General features: G+C 38.5%; 1 protein-coding gene across 2 annotated transcripts; it reads right to left on the reverse strand.

The window, feature by feature from the left end:
- Positions 1–3,893: 3,893 nt before the first annotated feature.
- Positions 3,894–17,082, reverse strand: hps5 (HPS5 biogenesis of lysosomal organelles complex 2 subunit 2). 2 transcript variants are annotated; one of them, XM_008412089.2, is made up of 23 exons: positions 16,880–17,082; positions 15,367–15,479; positions 14,313–14,423; positions 13,012–13,076; positions 12,699–12,891; positions 12,303–12,433; positions 11,716–11,934; positions 11,569–11,640; positions 11,404–11,492; positions 10,944–11,122; positions 10,473–10,631; positions 10,083–10,242; positions 9,151–9,268; positions 8,663–8,809; positions 8,188–8,256; positions 7,531–8,084; positions 7,286–7,406; positions 6,376–6,525; positions 6,167–6,286; positions 5,803–5,916; positions 5,591–5,697; positions 4,675–4,966; positions 3,894–4,278 (listed from the first exon to the last, which is right to left on the reverse strand). In XM_008412089.2, the coding sequence occupies exons 2-23, from the start codon at positions 15,472–15,474 to the stop codon at positions 4,218–4,220; spliced, it is 3,339 nt and encodes a 1,112-aa protein (XP_008410311.1). In that variant the 5' UTR covers positions 15,475–15,479; positions 16,880–17,082; the 3' UTR covers positions 3,894–4,217. The 2 variants fall into 2 exon arrangements, with proteins under 2 accessions (XP_008410311.1, XP_008410310.1); XM_008412088.2 differs by having other exon boundaries at positions 15,367–15,509.
- Between the last annotated feature and the right edge of the window lie 392 nt (positions 17,083–17,474).

Here is a 17,474-nt window from a genome sequence, read left to right on the forward strand (position 1 = left end):
GGGGATGCTTTGGTTTTGCACAATTCTTGAAGCAGAAAGTGTACATGTTGTAAATTTTGTGGTTGTGTTGGATAAGGGTAAAGCGAAGGGATGGGGATTGAGAGTTGTTGTAACTTTTGATTTTTGTAGCCTGCAGCTTCTGGCGTTTGATTGTCAGAGACCTCAGTTACCTTCTGAGGTCTCTGACAATCAGAAGACCTCACCTGGATGTTGTGTGGTTCAGACACCCAGGTGAAAAAAAGTATACTTTAGTATACTACATTTGAACATACTTTAGTATACTTTTATTGATGTACTTAAACTGTACTATTTTGGAACTAATTTTGTGCTTAGTATACTTTAATATACAAAGTATACTAAGCACAAATTAGCACTTACTACTCTGTCGGTAATAAAACCTCTGTCGGTTTTATTACCGACAGAGGAATTACAACTAATAGTATATTTTAGTATACTATACGTACTTTTTTGGAACAATTTCAAGTGTACTTAGTATACTTAAAGTATACTTATTAAATATCATATTTCAGAGCTTTATTATATTTTGAGTGTAATAATACTGTCTCAGAATTATATTAAAAATATATATTTAATATGCTTCAAATATATTTTAAATATACTATTCATATATTAGTAATGTATTTAAATTACACTTATTTTTTATTTTTGATTTCCTGCTTTGATAGTAAACTACAATTTTAATTACTCATGAAAGTCTTTATTCCTACGTATCTATTTTATAAATGACATGCATAACTACACTACAGTACTTGTATTGTTTTAGGCTAAAATTACATGGAAAGATTAATTACACAAGATGTCCAAGGTAATTCAAATATTTTGTTTTATTACCGACATTTTAAAATTGTCCAATTTTACTCGCAACTTTATGAACTTTACATAAATTGAGTTTACACATCAAAAGTGAACACATGAACATGAAAATTTAAGTGTGACAATAAAACATGACAGAGAGGATCAACGACAGAACATTCCCGTTCACTGCACCTTACAGGAACCTACAAAAAAGAACAATAGAGCAATTAAACAGAGGAAGCATTTGTATTTAAAGAGAACAGAAAAATGGCAAATAAAAAAATAATACTTACAATTTTAAGACGTTGTGGACTCGCAATGTATGTGACAACATCAGAACTGATGATGATTGGGACTAGATGCCTGGGGTGGAAAAACATTTCTGGGTGTCTTCTTTGCCTCTTTATGTTGGAAGTAGAAAAAAAATAGTCAGCAATGTCATAGAATGCGTTGATGAATTAACTATGAAGCTGTTTTAAGTGTGGACTTAAGGAGACAAACTACCTTAAAATCTTTCCATCCATGATCTGAACACACTGATCCTTGCAGGGTGGTGAGGAGAGGCTGGTGGTGCTCATCTCCAGCAGCCATCAGATAAGAGGCAGGGTTCACCCTGGACAGGTCACCAGTCCATCACTGGGCCCTGACAGCCAACAAATAAAAAATAAATAAAATATAAATGTTAGATTAACAAGAAGAGAAAAATTCTTTCCAGTTATCTTTAAATCAAATCATGTTTATTAAGCACTTAGTGTTGGTAACACAGCAGTTTTTGTTGTTGAAAATGTAGCTAGCTCCTCATTGAAAAAACAAACTTACATCATGAAGACGATGTGAAGGTTCATCCTTAGAGCTGGTTGGTGATCTGGTGGAGCCAGAGCTTCTTCTGAGACAGGAAACGCTTTACGTTTTCTAACATCCGATTTCTCTGGCTTCCTCTTTCATCTTCATTTGTTTAGCTAGACTGCAAACATATGTTGAAGATAAAATCCTTGATGAAGTATCTTTGTCTTATGGAGCTTAATTAAAACCAGGTTAGTTTATGAATTCAAGTATATGTCACAACAAACAACCTCCATGCAGTTATAACATGAACCTCAATGATTGCTATAGTAATAATCATACAAGTCACAATAAAATTTATAAATTATTTAAGAAACCAACACTGCACTGTTTATAATTAAATGAAGATAATTAAATAAGCAAACTTACCACCAGCTAGCAACACTTAGCAGCCTTCGTCCTAGCAGGGTCCTTTTGTGACACACATTTCATTTCCATCGGTTGTTGTCCCGTTGTGTTGTTTAACTCAGACTAGGACGTCACCAGCTTGAATTTACCAAAATCAGTAATATTGTCAAGGCCCTCTACTTTTAAGGCAATATTATGCAAGTAAAAATGGCGAATTTGAACACCGTCTGTTATCTTCCCTGGGTTGAAGTTTTTTCTTCTCTTTATTATTATAAGGTTTTACATCACACATCTGAAAATTGATTGGGTACTTTATTAAAAATTACATCATGATTATCCTTTTTTTATTGTATGCAATTTTAATAAATTGCAAAAGATTATTAAGGCACTTAAAAATTCATACATATTCATTCATATTTTGTTCACTTAAAGTATACTTTTATTTAATATATTAAAAGTGTATTTTGGTACAATTATGTTTAAGTGTGTTTAAAGTACTAATTTCAAAATTGGTAAAAGTGTATTTTTAGTATACTTTAGATATACTTATAGGTAGTACACTTAATAATTAGTATACTTAGTGTACTTTCATAAATTTAAGTAAGTTTGAAGTATACTAATGTATACTTTTTTTCACCTGGGCAAAGTTAGACATTGCATTGTTTTGTTCTTGTCCTGACATGTTCATGGCTCTTTCTCCTGTAGCTCATCCACTGTCTCCTGCGTTTTAGATATGGATTCATTTCCAGTTGAGGGATAGAGATAACATTTTCCTTGATAAAGGTCTGCTTTTTCTGCCTGATCACCTTGTTTTTCCAGAACTGTTATGTTTTTCAGTGGATGATTCTGAAGTCATGCAAATTGATGCTGTGGGGAAATTTTCTTCCAGGGTCTTCTTGACATCCTTACACTGAATTGGTTGTTTCTCTTCTGTCTGTCTCCTGTGTTTTAGAGGTGGATTCTTTTACAGCGATATGCAAAAAAAAAATCTTGCATATCAGTAGTCAGTATTAAACATGACATTTGCAAAGCTTGATATATTTTAATAACCTAGTCCTGCTTTAAACTTCTCCATAAGTTTCTCTATCTGCTGTTTCTTATTCATGTCTGTTTACTAATAAAATTCTAACAAACCTCAAGTCACCACTTTACATTGACTTATCGGATTAAACACAAATGCACATTTGAAAACTATGCAACCTTTTCTTTCCTCTGCACGTTCATCACAAAGACTCCCAATAAATAAATGAATAAGATGTAATGTAGCAAAATGTCAGAGCAAACCTTTGAAAGTCTCTGTACGTTTAGTATAATCGTGTTTGTGTCGTGCCTAGTGCTAATCTCATCATCCCTGTGCCAACAAAGACGGGAAGACGACGGAGGCAGGGATTCTGGGAAATAATGAGGAAGCTAAACTTGACATTAAAAAAACAGGAGGGAAAATCCGTAACGATATCAGTTAATTACAGTGGGAGTCTTCACTCAGCGACTTTGCCCATTTGGAGCCTTTGAAAGTCAAACGTGATGTGGTGAAAAACTCACCTCTTTGATCCTCCAGGTGTGTGATAGCATCAAATGGGTCACTGACCTCATTTCATTACTCTGTTATTAATTTGATCACATTTGACCCACATTACTTATCCTCCAATGTTGGGAGTGGAGAAACAAGCTGCCTTTAAATTAATAAAATACAGCCAGAGAAGTAATATTTGATATCCTGCTCACTTTGTTCATTTTCCCTTTATGCAACAACAAAACATTTTTATGGGTGAGAGAACATTTTCTGCAGCTGCAGCTTTAACACGTGCAAGCAAAAGCACTTTCACGCGGTTTGCTCACAATCATTTTCACTAAAAGCATTCAATCTCTAAAACAAACAAAGTGAAACCGTTTTCACAGACAACTTTATTCAACTAATAAAAACTGCTTTTAACATGATCGGTTAATTCATTCAAGTATATTTTTTCAAAAAAAGGACGACAATTTCTTTGGCCTTTAATACAGATAAATGTGCAAGCATGCAAAAACAGTCTGAAATATTAGACAGGAAACAATGATGCAAAGTAATGCATGAATACTGATAGTCAATAATATGGCGTTAAAAAGGCAACACTTGTAACTAAAGCATTAGTATCTTTTTTGTGTGTGTGTGTGTGTGTAGACAGAAATCACAGAGGTGTTAAGTTAGGGATTGATGCACCAATCAGGCTTTAGGCATGCTGAGACCAGAGGAACCGATCGCAGCGCTCCAGCATGGTCTGAATCATCGCCCTGAAAATCAAAAACAAGACAAAACATATGTGACTCTTAAAAGATCCTTTCAAGACTACAACCTGTTACTACAGACACTTCAAATGTGTTTTAGTTTCTAATCACAACACAAAACCTGCATTGTCATATCTTACAATGATAAAATATCTAAAAAAAAAACAACAACAAAAAAAACAACTTATAATTCCCACTTGCAGGACAAGTAAAGAATTATCTTAAAGTTAATAAGTTAAATCTACTCTTAGCTTCAACCAAACAAGAAAAAACCAGATGGATCATAGTAGGATATTCACGTTTGTTTACTAGACTATTTCGGTATACCTAAAAGAAAAAAAATAGTTTCAAAAAAGTGTTCTGGTTTTTTTTCGACATTGTTTCATTGACAGTCTGACCCACCTCTGCCTCCTCTCTGCGACTCTCAGCAGGTCACACACCAGCTTGGAGTGGGCTGAAAGGACCACCTGCACTCCACATTCGCGCAGCAGCTCCAGGGCTCGGTCAGGCCCCAGCGTCCGAGCCAGCAGGAGGGTCAGACTCTCCGGGTTGATCCGTCCTTCGCAGTCCGTGGCGCCGTTGGACCAGCTGCTCCCGTTCACATCTGTGGCCGGCGGTGGGTCTGCCACACGGCAATACTGCTGAGAGAGCTGGATCAGCAGCTTCCACTCGTCCAGGTTCTGAGGTTCAACACCTGAAAACGTGTGGAATGATCAGAGGCACATGTGTCAAACTAAGGCTCGGGGGGCCAAATCTGGCCCACTGCAGCTTTTTAAGTGGCCCTCTTCCTTCTAGAAGGCCGTTTAAAGCAGACCTTCAAAAACCAGTGGTGTGCTTAAAACATTATTTTATCAATTCAATCAAAGAAGATTTTGTCTGCAAACTGCCAAATTACATAAATATGAAAATCAATATTAGTTCATTTTAAGAGGTACTCGTCAAACTTTCCAGGGTTACTTGAGGACTTTTCACCTCTCAACAAAAAGGTTTTCGAGTCCACTTATGGACCCGGTGGGTTCAAATAGGGCTGTTAGGTTCACTAATGGGGTTGTAAGGGTCATGTGATTCACTGGCTCCAGGCCTCTGAGTTCGGTGTTTGGGTTTTCGTCACTCGACAACATGCAAGTTGTTTCGGTCCAGGGAGATACAGCTGCACTGTTAAATGAAACCTGAGGCCTCCTCCTCGCTTTAGAGCTGCTTTCTAATGCTCAACTTAGACGTTTGGATCGTCATGTGACGACAACCCAAAGGCTCATTTTTCCATTCAAAGAGATTAATTTGATTTGATTATTTTTGTAATTGTTGTAAACAGTTTTACCATCAGGATCCTCCAGGAGGCTGAGGTCGTCCAGCTGACAGATGGTGGAAAATGCTTCAGAGCAACGCTGCAGCTCTTTGCAGAGGTAGAGGTAACCCGTCCAGTACCTGCACAAGCATGGACATGTCATGTTGTGGCATACCGCCAACATCATGAAGACTAGACAGTTTTCCTTTGGCGAAAAAAAAAAAAATAAAAAAAATCAGAAATACCCGTGACTGTGGCACATCTCATTCATCTTCTCTTTGGATGAAATGTCTGCAGGAAGTCGAATGAGCAAAGACAAAAGACGTCCGTAGCCCCAGGTGAAACGGTGTGAGCGCCACCTGCAGCAGGAAACACACTTTTCATCTTCTCACATTCCTGTGCTTCTGTCTTTACTCTAAACATGACTGAAACTGAAAATCGCCAGCATTAGATGTTCTTCACTCAATCCCACAGTTCACAACCAAAGAGTGTTACTGTCTCCCACCAAGGTCAATCAAGCTGGACATCATCTAATTTTGGACACCAGTCAATTTCATCTTTTCATCTCTAAAAATTCTGTTTCAGATTGAACACATAAAAGCTTAATACCTGGGCCTTCCATCAGAGGTCAGAGTATCGGCGTGTTGAGGGGCATCGTGAGTCAGGGCCAGCTCCAGCCAATCCTGTCTCAGTGATTCAGGTTCAAGGAGCGACTGAAGAAATGACAACCTAACAGAAACAACTTGCTGAAATATAGATTCACTCAGCAAAGTATCTATGTTAATCTACAAATAAAAACACAAACATATAAAACGCACTTGTGCTCCTCAGCTCTTGAATGTACAAGATTATCCAGGTACGCCAGGAAGTGGCTTCGCTGAGCCACCGTCTCCACGTCAGCAGGAGTCATAATGGGATAGAACTGGGCAAACGAGCGTACAGCTGCCTCACCATGCTTCTCGTATAGCCTGGAATATAAGAGAAAACTTTATGTATAAAAAGGTCCAACATTACTGCTGCAAGGGATTAACCACCTACAAAACAGTTTTGTCAACAATGTCTAAAACACATTGTCTTGTTTTAAAAAAAGTCAACATCAGCAAGTCAGTAAATATATCAGGGCATCTGAAGGTTTCCGCAAGTCAAATTTAAGACTTTTAAAGACCTTTACAATGCAACCTTGTCCAACTGCATTACAATCAAGAACAGCAAAAACAGTGAAACTAAAACCTTCTGGGGTTTGTGGCTCTTGGCAGCAGTTTTGTGCTTCACATACAATGATTTTCTACAGCCTTAACCACCAGAGAGCCAAGCGTAAAGTTTTTTTTGCACAAAAACACACCCAGCCTTATATGGGCAACAGAACATCATCCAATCAACTGGAGATAAAATTGAACTTACTCATAGCAGACGTCAATAAAGGTAGCTAGATAGCTAGCAAATGTGTATTAGCATCTAGTTAGCAGTAGCATCAACCACCTCGAGTCACAGAACATAATGATGATGTCAAACATTTGCCTGACAGAAAAGTTTGAGTGACAAAATCCCCCGAAATAAAGTATACGATATTAGTCATGTGACAATAACAGTTAAGATGTCTGATTAACATAATAATAATTTAAATTAAAGACATTTTAAGTTGTTAATTTTAAATACGTACTTCTTTAACAATGAATGGACACTTCGTATGTTAGATACGTTAACACTTTAAAAATCACACATTCGTACCTGTGGAAGTGAGCGAGGAGATGCGCCGCATCCCAAGGCTGCAGCTCTCTGAGGCTTCGCAGAGATTTCAGCAAATCTCCTCTCTGAATAATTTCAACCACCTTGCTGGACTGAGTGAGAGCTAGGTGAAACAAAAACAATGTTGTGTAACATTAATTGATTGTCTTAATAAAACTGCTATAATAAAATTGCTGGGGTTTTTTTTTTGTATGTATGTTTGTCATTTTTCAAAACAAGATTCTAACCTAGCATGGCCTCAGAGAACGAGCTCATCATCTCGGGTCGCTGCTGATAACAAAGAAGGCACATTCTTCTCACTCGCTCCTGGTCCAGAAGGAAAAAGTAACGACGCAGGAAAGTTGCGCTTTCCAGCACCTCCTGCTGGTGCCTGAAGCAGCTGAGCTCTGTGTAAAGTGAAGCCAGCTCGCTGAGATTAGCTTTCAGATCTGAAGGCAAAGGCGTAGGAGACGCCACTCGGATGGGCTCCGGATGATTCTCCAGAGAAGCGGCATTTTCAGTCGTGTCAACCATCGGCTGTTTCTCACAGAGGACTTCTTTTTCTCCGAGCTCCGCCTCCTCTGCAACACTTTCTGATGATTCTCTTTGTTGCTCTGTGCATGGGCTCAGATATTCCCTGTCCCATTTCTCTTCTCCAGATCCATCCAGGTTGGAATTGGTTACAGAAGCTGTCAGGAGAACAGCAGGGCCCAGGATTCGCTCCAACACAGGGAGCCACTCCATCAGAGCTTCTCTAAGGCAGACTGGATCCAGGAGCACCAAAGGATCTTGTATCTGTGAGCTGATGGATGGAAAAAAACATAATAATTAGTCAAAGAAGAGGTGCTATTACCAATAATAACATAAAAAACCCAATAATATGGTAAATGTGATGTAGTACTTACACAGCTTGTTCTGTTGCTGAACGAAGTTCATCCATATCAGCCTCTGCGTTTGATATTTCATTATAAACTCTGAAAACAAATATCAGAATCAAATTTACTTGCTCAGACTGCCACATAAGATGTTAAATGAAAATATATACTGTAAACTTTAGAGGAAAAAAAATGCAAGCTAAAGAAACAATATGTACACATGTTGTCTTGTACACCCCATGTTTTTTTTTTATATACATGTGTGCAGGTTGACATAGTGCAAATAAGCTCATTTATTTTCAAAGCAGACTAGCCGACTATTCTGACTGTATACCAGAAGTTCCACTTGGCATCATCAGCTGTGTTTGTTTATTACATGAAATCCCAATAAAATGCACTGAAGTGCCTAAAACAACATTAAAAGAAATTAAGGTGCTTAAACACGTTAGAAAAACTGTAGTTAAACACAAAAGGGTTAGGTAATATTTTAAAGATCTCTACTTACTCGTTCTCCATTTCGTCTGAGTACGATAACGTGCCGGCTAACGTGTCGGGCTGTGCGCTCTCTTTAAATTCAGGCCGATGTCGGAGTTCAGAGTTCATCTGGAGGGTGTTGATCTTCTCAGTCGTCTTCTTGACAAAACTAGAAACGCTAATGAAAAGAAATGGGGAAAGAAAAAAAGAAAAAAAAACTCACATTGTTCAGTAGTTAAACAGACAAGAAGCCGAACTGTGATCCAACTGTTTCATATGAAGAATGAATGTGGGATGCTCAGACTGAAATTTGACAAACGTGTCAACAAATGTACATCTGCGGAGGCAAAAAAAAAAAAAAAAAAAAAAGATTTTTGTTTTCAGTGGAATGAGGAAGCAGGGCGCCCAAAGCACAGCTGCACTTTGGTTTCATTTCTTATTACAATAAAAACAATATTATATATCAGTATTATAAACCACAAAATTTATAGCTCAAGCATTCTGTTGGTTTTCATTCACCTGTCTTTAACGGCCTGCAAAGCTATGCGGGGGGGTTTGGTGCGGAATGAAAGTGGGAGGTGGAACTGCAGGCCTTGGTCAGGTCGATCGGCCTCCAGCCGCTCTCCGCTCTGTGGATCTGAGTAAAGATGGGGGCAGGAGTGGGAGGAAAAACACAGATGGATGGAGGTGCTGGAGGGGAATGATGAGAGGCAGTGGACAACAATGCAAGCGGAGGAAGATTGTAGACAAGATTGGAAATCAAATACCGCAGAAAAACAAAACAAAAAAAAAAACGGAACAAAAAATGGCGACAAAAATGTGAGATGCAATGGAACAGATGAGACATTTTACGTCAACAACTCAGCAGAAATGAGGCCCGTTCATGATTATTCAGCTTTGTTTACAACAAACTCAGGAGGCGCAACAGCAAAGGAAAAAAGATTTGCAAAGAGTTAAGAGTCAAGTTATTATCAGTCATTCATTCAAATTCCAATTTCTGATTTAGCAAAAAGGTTTTGGTGTTATTTTGTGTGACGGTGTTGAACTGAAAATAACTTCACTCTTTGTTAACGCAATAATTAGAGGCAGAAAAGAGGTTTCCTCCTGCTTCAGGCATTCACCCAAATCACAATTATATACAGAGGCGACATAAAAAGAGAAAAGTAACAAGTAAATAAAGAAAGACAAAGTGCAACAGGATATCATGTTTAGTTTTTATACATGACTAACTTTTTTTTTTTTTTTTTGAGAAAATTATCTTTAAGACACATTCAAAGTTTCCCGATCTCGCTAGTAATATTAATTTTGACTATATTTAGGTGGAGAGATTTTTCTGTGATTTCAAATCATGCTCTAATCAAGACAAAATTAAGATAAAAATATGCAACAAGAACCAGATTCTATGCCAAAATGTTAAATTTGAACAATCTAAAGCAGATTTAACAGCTTACCATGATCCACCTGGTCTTCCTCCTGGACAAAGCTGAACTCTTTCAGTCGCTCCTCCTCTGACGCAGACTGATTCATGAGGGAGCTGGTCTCCTCGTCCGACTGGCTTCCTCTGCGGCTGATAACCCGGTAGATCCCACAGTCCAGGACGTTAAAACTCTCCTGGATGATGACAGATTAGACAATTGGTTTCTAGTTGCAAAAATGTGATGGAATCAAACTTTCAAGTATAATTTTAGTATTTGATGCAAAATAGTTTAGAACAAAATACTTTTCCACTTATTAGCTAAAAAGTATCCACTGCAAATAAGCCAAGAAACATCATAATCATAAAATTAAAGAGAAGCGCGTTTCTGTCACAAGCAGGACTCTTAAACCAGATTTGTTCTCACATGTGAAGAGATGCTGCTCCTGCGGCTGCTAGATGCAGAATCCAGTGGCTCCAGCTTCAGGATCACTTCCTCCAGCTGGTTAATCAGCTCAGTCTGTGCGCTGGAACTGAGCTGAGACTTCAGGTGTTCCAGGCGATCGATGGGAATGGACTTCCTGGCCTGAATTGAATAAGACAGATTCTTTAAATCACACCTAGAAACGGCACCTGGTGAATTAAACTTATTTGGACATTTTAGTTTTCCCACAAATGCACCTAGATCACATTTTGTTGTGATTTAGAACTGAAAAAAAAAAAACTTACTTGAACAGAATTAATTCTCTATTGTTGCAGTTTAGGTTAATAGTCAGATCATCTTTGCATTTGGTTACACAGAATAGCAAGAATATAAATATTTAAAACCAGGAAAGCCTGTACAGTAATCCTTTCTTACACTCCACACAGAGATAAAGTCGTTCACCGTACGTCTTACCCGGCTCGTCGTGATCGTGTGCTGGAACATGCAGCAGACGGTGGCAGCGAGAGTCCAGGACTCTCTACGCAGCAGGCGTTCCACGCAGCGCTCCGCAGACAGCAAAGACAGATGGGACAGACGGCCACTGCCGTGGAGGCAGAACAGCTCGCTGCGGTGGACTGCAATGTCAGCCACGTCTAAAAGAAAAGTTCAATTCAAACACATTCATTTGGAATATAAAGTACACAGAAACATGGGAAAGTTTGCATGCCATTCTTGCAAAAGGACTTATGGGATTATTCTGAACTTTGATTCCTAATGATTATGTGATCAAATGGAAGTGTATTGTTGGAGAAAATGGATGTCAACACAACACATTTAATTCCATCACAGCATACAACGTTTGTAGTGAAATAACCATTTCCCAGCTGAGTTCCTCCCGTCAGGTGCTACAGCAATTTAGGGGGGCAACACAAACCTTTAACTTCAGTCCACAGCAGGACCTGTCCATTCTGAGGTGTGAAGATATAAACGGCCGAATCGGTCCAAGTAAGCAGATTTTGATCTCTGCAAAGATACATGAAGCACCAAGTTCATGTAGTCCAGAAAAAAACCGACACTCTAAAAAGCTTTTTGATCTTACCCAAAATAAAGCAGTTTAGGGAAGCCGAGAGACTGCGGACTACTCTGTGCTGGATTGTAATTTGGATCGTTTCTGCAGAAAGAGGTAGATAATGCACATTACAAGTCCTGCCTTAATTGTAACACATTAAGTTATGATAAATTGTACCTGTAAGTGATTAAAGGGAGTGGTGGGCAGGCGAGCAGCTTTTTGAATTGATGAGTACTCAGAACCTCGCCGTTAAAATTAGCCTCCCATATTCGGGACCCCGGCCGGGCGCAGTACAGCAGCGGGGGCTGTCCCACTAATAACCCCCTACCCTGGGGCAAGAAGCAGGCTCCGTATTCCCCGTCACGCTCCTTATTCCCAACACGCCAGAATTTCTCCCTACAAGCAGAAAACCAAGCAAAAAAATAAAAAAATAAAAACCTCTGAAGTTTCTAATTTATGCTGGACAAGACAAAAATAAACAAATACTACTTAAAGATTTAAATCAGTCTTTCTCTGATTTTTCCTGAGGACTTTATATTTGATACTTTACAACTAGGAGAAAAGATCACCAAAGTTTCCAATTAACTTAAAAAAAGGCAAACGTCAAAACAAAGAAATGGAAAACTCTTTGTAAAACCAAGCAAATGGAAAAGATGCAGCTTGTGTTTTGTCTAATTTTCAGACACTATCAATAACTTTGTAAAATGACAGTTTACGCATTCAGGAAATATTCCCAAGACAGAGAAAAGCTCAAAGCTACTCACTTCTCTGTGTCACAGAGGTAGCAGCGGCTGAGAGAAGACACTAGGAGGCGCCCGTCTTGATATCCAAGCTGAACTACTCTGGAGTCAACAGTAGTAACAGTTTGGACAGGAAAAATAACAAATGCTGACCCCTAGAGGAAAGGAAGAACATGAAATAATTAGATTATGCATACATTTGACAAGTCTACAATAAATTAAATGGAAGTGGCAAAAATCACAGAAGGCAGGAGCAACACTGATTCAGATTGCTGGGCTCAAGAAAATCATCACAACAAAACAAGTATAGAAAGATAATAAATGCATCTACCAAGCAGTTGAAGAAGATTTATAATTGTATGAATACCAGCTTTTTATTTGGTTTCTTTTGTAGAAGAAAAACATCATTCTTGTCAGTACCTTGCCCAGTTTAGATGATCCCGCCCGCAGACACGACACCTTGCCTACAGAGTCCCCAACAAAAACCCTAAGTGTGCTTGTATCCCAGCAGAGGGCGGTGATGTTGTGTCCTCTGTGCTCCGACGACACGCTGACGCGCTCCGGACGACCTCGCCGCTCCAGCTGCAGCTCCCACACCACCACCAGACCCTGACTGGACGACAGTCATCAGAATACAGAGAATAGGCAATGTAAGAATAATAATAATAAAAATAAAAAAAAAACATTTCACTCAATGACAAACATGTCATTAGTTTCAGAAAAAAGGACTGACCTTGTTGCAACTGCAATGAAATCTTCATCATGAGGACAACATGCCACTTGTGTGATAGATCCCTCCTGAGACAGAGGAAGGTCATACCAGGTTAAATATAGATAAAATGCTCCTGTGTCCAGTGGCTTAATGTTAGGCTTGATCTTTAACCATGAACTCGAATATGTTTTATTTGTACAAACAGAAAGGAGTGTATAATTGCAAAGTAGAAGGAAGATGATGCATGGTTTTCATAATTTTTTTTTAGCGTAATAGAAATACAACCACATCGATAATATTTTAGCTCTGGTTATGATTTGAGTTGCTGTCCGGTGCAAAGCTGTAACTTCTTCCCAGTTGCAATTCTTTTACAGACGCCAACAGGTTTTCTTCCAGAATTTCCCCATATTTATTTTCATCCATCGTCAACCATAATCAGCTTTTCAATCGCAGCTGAACATAAAATATTCCCATGACATGATGCTGCCCCCGCCATGTTTCACTGTGGGAATGATGTACTCCCTGTGAAGTGTTAGTTTAACGCTTTCCCTGGTATTTTGGATTTAAGTAAAAAAAGTTTATAATTGCTGTCATCTGCCCAGATCACCTTCTACCTCATGTTTACCATGTTCCTGTGGAACAATGGACTTTGGAAGGTTTGGGGTGGGGCTGAACGATAACAGAGAAAGTGCAACACCTGATAATGTTGATGAATGTCTTGTGATAAACAGACTAACAAGAAATTAAGCTGGCTTATGTCTTTCTGCACTGGGTTGACAGCAAACATAAACCCCGGATAACAAATAGCAACTGGAGAAAAATAAAAAAAAAAAGTCTCTGTTTCTGTCTCAGTAACGAGGTTTCACTTAAAAAGTTGTTTCTTGTTGACATTTGCTATTTTGTGAAAGAAACATCTTCTTGCTTGTAGTTAATAACTTCACCACCTCTTTACCTCATAAAACATAATTATGGTGCCTTATTGAACAACTAGTGTCGTCAAATCTACTGCTGGGTTGGATTTTTAGTGAAACCGAGTAACACAAAAGAAAACTGTGTTGGATTGTATCAGAGAGAAGGGGGCTGAATAGTAAATTGTTAACTTACCAGATATATATTTTTTTAAATTCTCTGTCCACATCAGAATTATTCCGTACTATGCGCTGGTCCATCACATAAAATACAGTTTGTGGTTGTAATGTTAGAAAGTATGAAAAAAGGCGAGTCCAATTTTCATATTTTGATGATAGCTATAATCTGTGAACAAACATTGTAACAGTTCACTTAATATGCAGCTGACATGACAAAAACCTCCAGACATCTACCTTGTGAGTCAGAATGAGTCTCTGTTTCCAGCCCTCCTTCTGGATGAGGTGCAACCCTCCTGCTGACGTTCCCAACGCGAGCCACTTCCTGGACACCGCCAGACAGGTACACTGAAACACAACACAGCCACATTAAAACGAGTCAACCGAGACATTCAGTGTCCAAAAAAACCCAAACATTCTCACAGTACGGATGCACAATATAATCGCACATATATTATCTCATAGCATGCACTGGAATAATCTAAACTTTTAAGTATTGTCCAGCAAGGGTCTCTATTAACATATTTGGCGAAAATAGGTGTTAATTACAGCATTTTTTTTTTTGCCCCAGACACGAGCAAGTGGTCAAGTTATTAATCAACTGGAACGTCTTCCAATTGCTAGCAGCAACTACAACCAGAAGAAACACTTTCAATAAAACCTTGTTGTTGAGATGGAAATATTGACTTTTGTTCAGTAGTTGAATAGACTTAATAATAATTTAGGTATCGTAACATATATTATTATGACAACAGTCACTAATATATTGCATACATTTCCTATTATAAATGATTTGCATTCATAATAGAAATGTAACACTGATGCCTCAACATTTATTCAACTGTAGAGGTAGATTTGAAAAAAACATCAGTCATATTCAGTAAATTAGAATATGGACTCTGATGATGGTTGTCAGATTAAAAGTATCTTTTGAAAATGACCCTTAAGCAGGTATTAAACATACTTTTTTTTTATTAAGCTCACATTTCCTTTCTTTGAAAGGCATTTTATCTGTCTCATGTAAATATTCTGACTTTCTAAGAAAATTGTTTTTTTTAACTAGCTGTAAGCAAAAATCATCATAATTAACCATTTTAATTGTGTATGCAATTAATCTGTGTTTCAGTAACCATAATGCAAATCGAGTAACTGACATAAATGAGCCTTTCAATAATACTTCAATTTATTGAACATCACTGCATTACTCAAATATATTGTAGAACGGCAAATCATTACTACAAAGTCTTCAACTGGAACGATTTATTAGATGTGACTTGATGGCTGATTCTACCTTCAGCCTGCCTGAGTCAAAACGCAGAGCAGAGAGGAGCGGATCCAGGCAGTCGAACTCTGCCAGGAGGTGACTGTGGTTCTCAGGCACAACCGGTATCACAGGCATCCTCGCTGCAGATCCAACAACAATGGAGTCAAAGTCTGAGAGAGAAGAGAGTGACGACATCAACAATAACATGTTACGTCAGTGCGCGTCGTTGCTGCCATGGAGACATGTGATGTTGTCGCATGACTTTCAACAGAGGACCTGCCCTGCTAAATTGACCAGCCGTGACTTTGTTTTACTCTGCAGTCTAAGGAAAAGCAGCTTGTGTAAAACAGTGAGCCGATTTAGAAACCACAACCTAGTAGAGATTTTCCTTGAAATCCAGAAATGTTTTTACTCACTGAAGCCACAAAGGAGAACCTGAAACCAACATCGAAAACCATTGTGACAGCAAACAAGCTACACACCCCGATACAGTTTGTCCTAGATTGACGCCTTTTGATTTTGCATGAATTCATGAGGAAGCAGAAGTGAAACTAAACCTGTGACATTTACTGTACATACTTATCAACTGTGTTGGGACACAGTTGATAAGGAGCAATTGAGAAATGCTTCAAAACAAACATTACACTAATCAACTGCTTCCTAAACTCACAGTGGTGGAAAAGGCAAAAGAGAAGATACTGAAGAAGTCACCTCCTACCACTCTCCTGGTATTTGCTAGCTCTCTACTGTTGGGATTGGATTTTGTTGTAAGGAGGTCCACACAATTCCTCAAACATCCTTACAATTCTTGAAATAAACTAAAGAAGCCAGAATAGAAAGGATTTCATGAAAAGTTGGGAAATGTTTTTCTTTTTACACCTTGTTTTCCCATGTCACTACTCTGTAGATAAAGGTGTCCTAAATGTTACTTGAAGATAAAACAAATGTGCATTTAATCACATTGCAAGTCAACACCAGTCTCACACGTTCAACAGTTTTGGCAAAAATTTTACCTTGGTGTTTTAGCCTCCTTAATCTAACCAAGTATGAACATCAGATTCTGTCTATAAAAACGTTTTATGCAACCTTAAAAACAGGACAAACAAACAAGCAAGCTTTGCCAGGTCTAAACCAAAGCATATACAAAAGGTCTAAAGTAGGACTACCTATAGAGTTAAGAATGAGTGTCGTTTAAATGAAGTCTACGTTTAGTCCACTGTGTTCAGTGGAAAAACAGCTGAACTTTGCTGTGAGCTGAGAATGGAGCCATTGATTCAAGGCAGTTTGGATCACGAGACCCATCTGACACCTCTGCTGCTAACACTGCTACCAAAAACTACGAAAAAACGCGGCTTTTGATTTTCCAAACATTTTCTACTTCATGTCACTTAGTTTCTACGAAGATAACGTGAACATCTGCTCAGTGTCAGCTCGCTGGAGTCTCATTTTAAACCGTGATACCAACGGGTTAGCAAGCATGCTGCTAGCACAAACACAGCCGTTGGAACTAACTGCCAGTTGTTTTTGCACCTGAACTCACCGGATGGACGGGGAGACTCTGTCCAGCGTTAACACTTCTGATTACATCCCCGGAGATAGTCAGTGGTCAGCCCCACTGACGTCTGGCCGGGGGTCAGCCAGGACACCCGTGACAGCTCAAGTCCACAGAAATCAGCTGATGTGTTGACACTTCCTGAAAGCGGCGCTGCAGTTTCCTTATAGGCGCTCAGCAGGTTCAGAAACCAGCACTCTACATTCTCAGCATCAAAATGTAAATAACTTCCTAAAGTCGAAAATAAAAGAACCAAAATGTTATGAATTATTGTAGATCAGTGGTCTTCATGCATCTATTATCAAATATAAGGGTATAATGGTCTTTTTTCCCCTCTCTTATTTCTTTATGTAAAAGGAGAGGTAAAACATAAAACCTAGAGAGAAAACACGTTCTCATTATTTTCTGCAGAGAAAATTAAATCTAATTCCCAAAACTAGACCTATTTCACACTATAAATAAAGAGCAAACTTATTCCTGACATAAAATGCGAACGTTTATTTCGGATATCCATCAACAGATAAAACAATATAAAGTACAAAAGTTTTTTATTTAGATTTCATTTAAAACGTCATTAAAAAAA

The sequence above is a fragment of the Poecilia reticulata genome, linkage group LG6 (genome assembly GCF_000633615.1).
Source record: "Poecilia reticulata strain Guanapo linkage group LG6, Guppy_female_1.0+MT, whole genome shotgun sequence".
NCBI lineage: Eukaryota > Metazoa > Chordata > Actinopteri > Cyprinodontiformes > Poeciliidae > Poecilia > Poecilia reticulata.

Coding starts and splice junctions, on each gene's coding strand:
- hps5 (XM_008412089.2), bottom strand. CDS start 15,474: ATGCCTGTGATACCGGTTGTGCCTGAGAACCACAGTCACCTCCTGGCA. Junction 6,287..6,375: donor TCAAGAGCTGAGGAGCACAA/GTGCGTTTTATA, acceptor TGTTTCTGTTAG/GTTGTCATTTCTTCAGTCGC. Junction 4,279..4,674: donor GTCGCAGAGAGGAGGCAGAG/GTGGGTCAGACT, acceptor TTTGATTTTCAG/GGCGATGATTCAGACCATGC.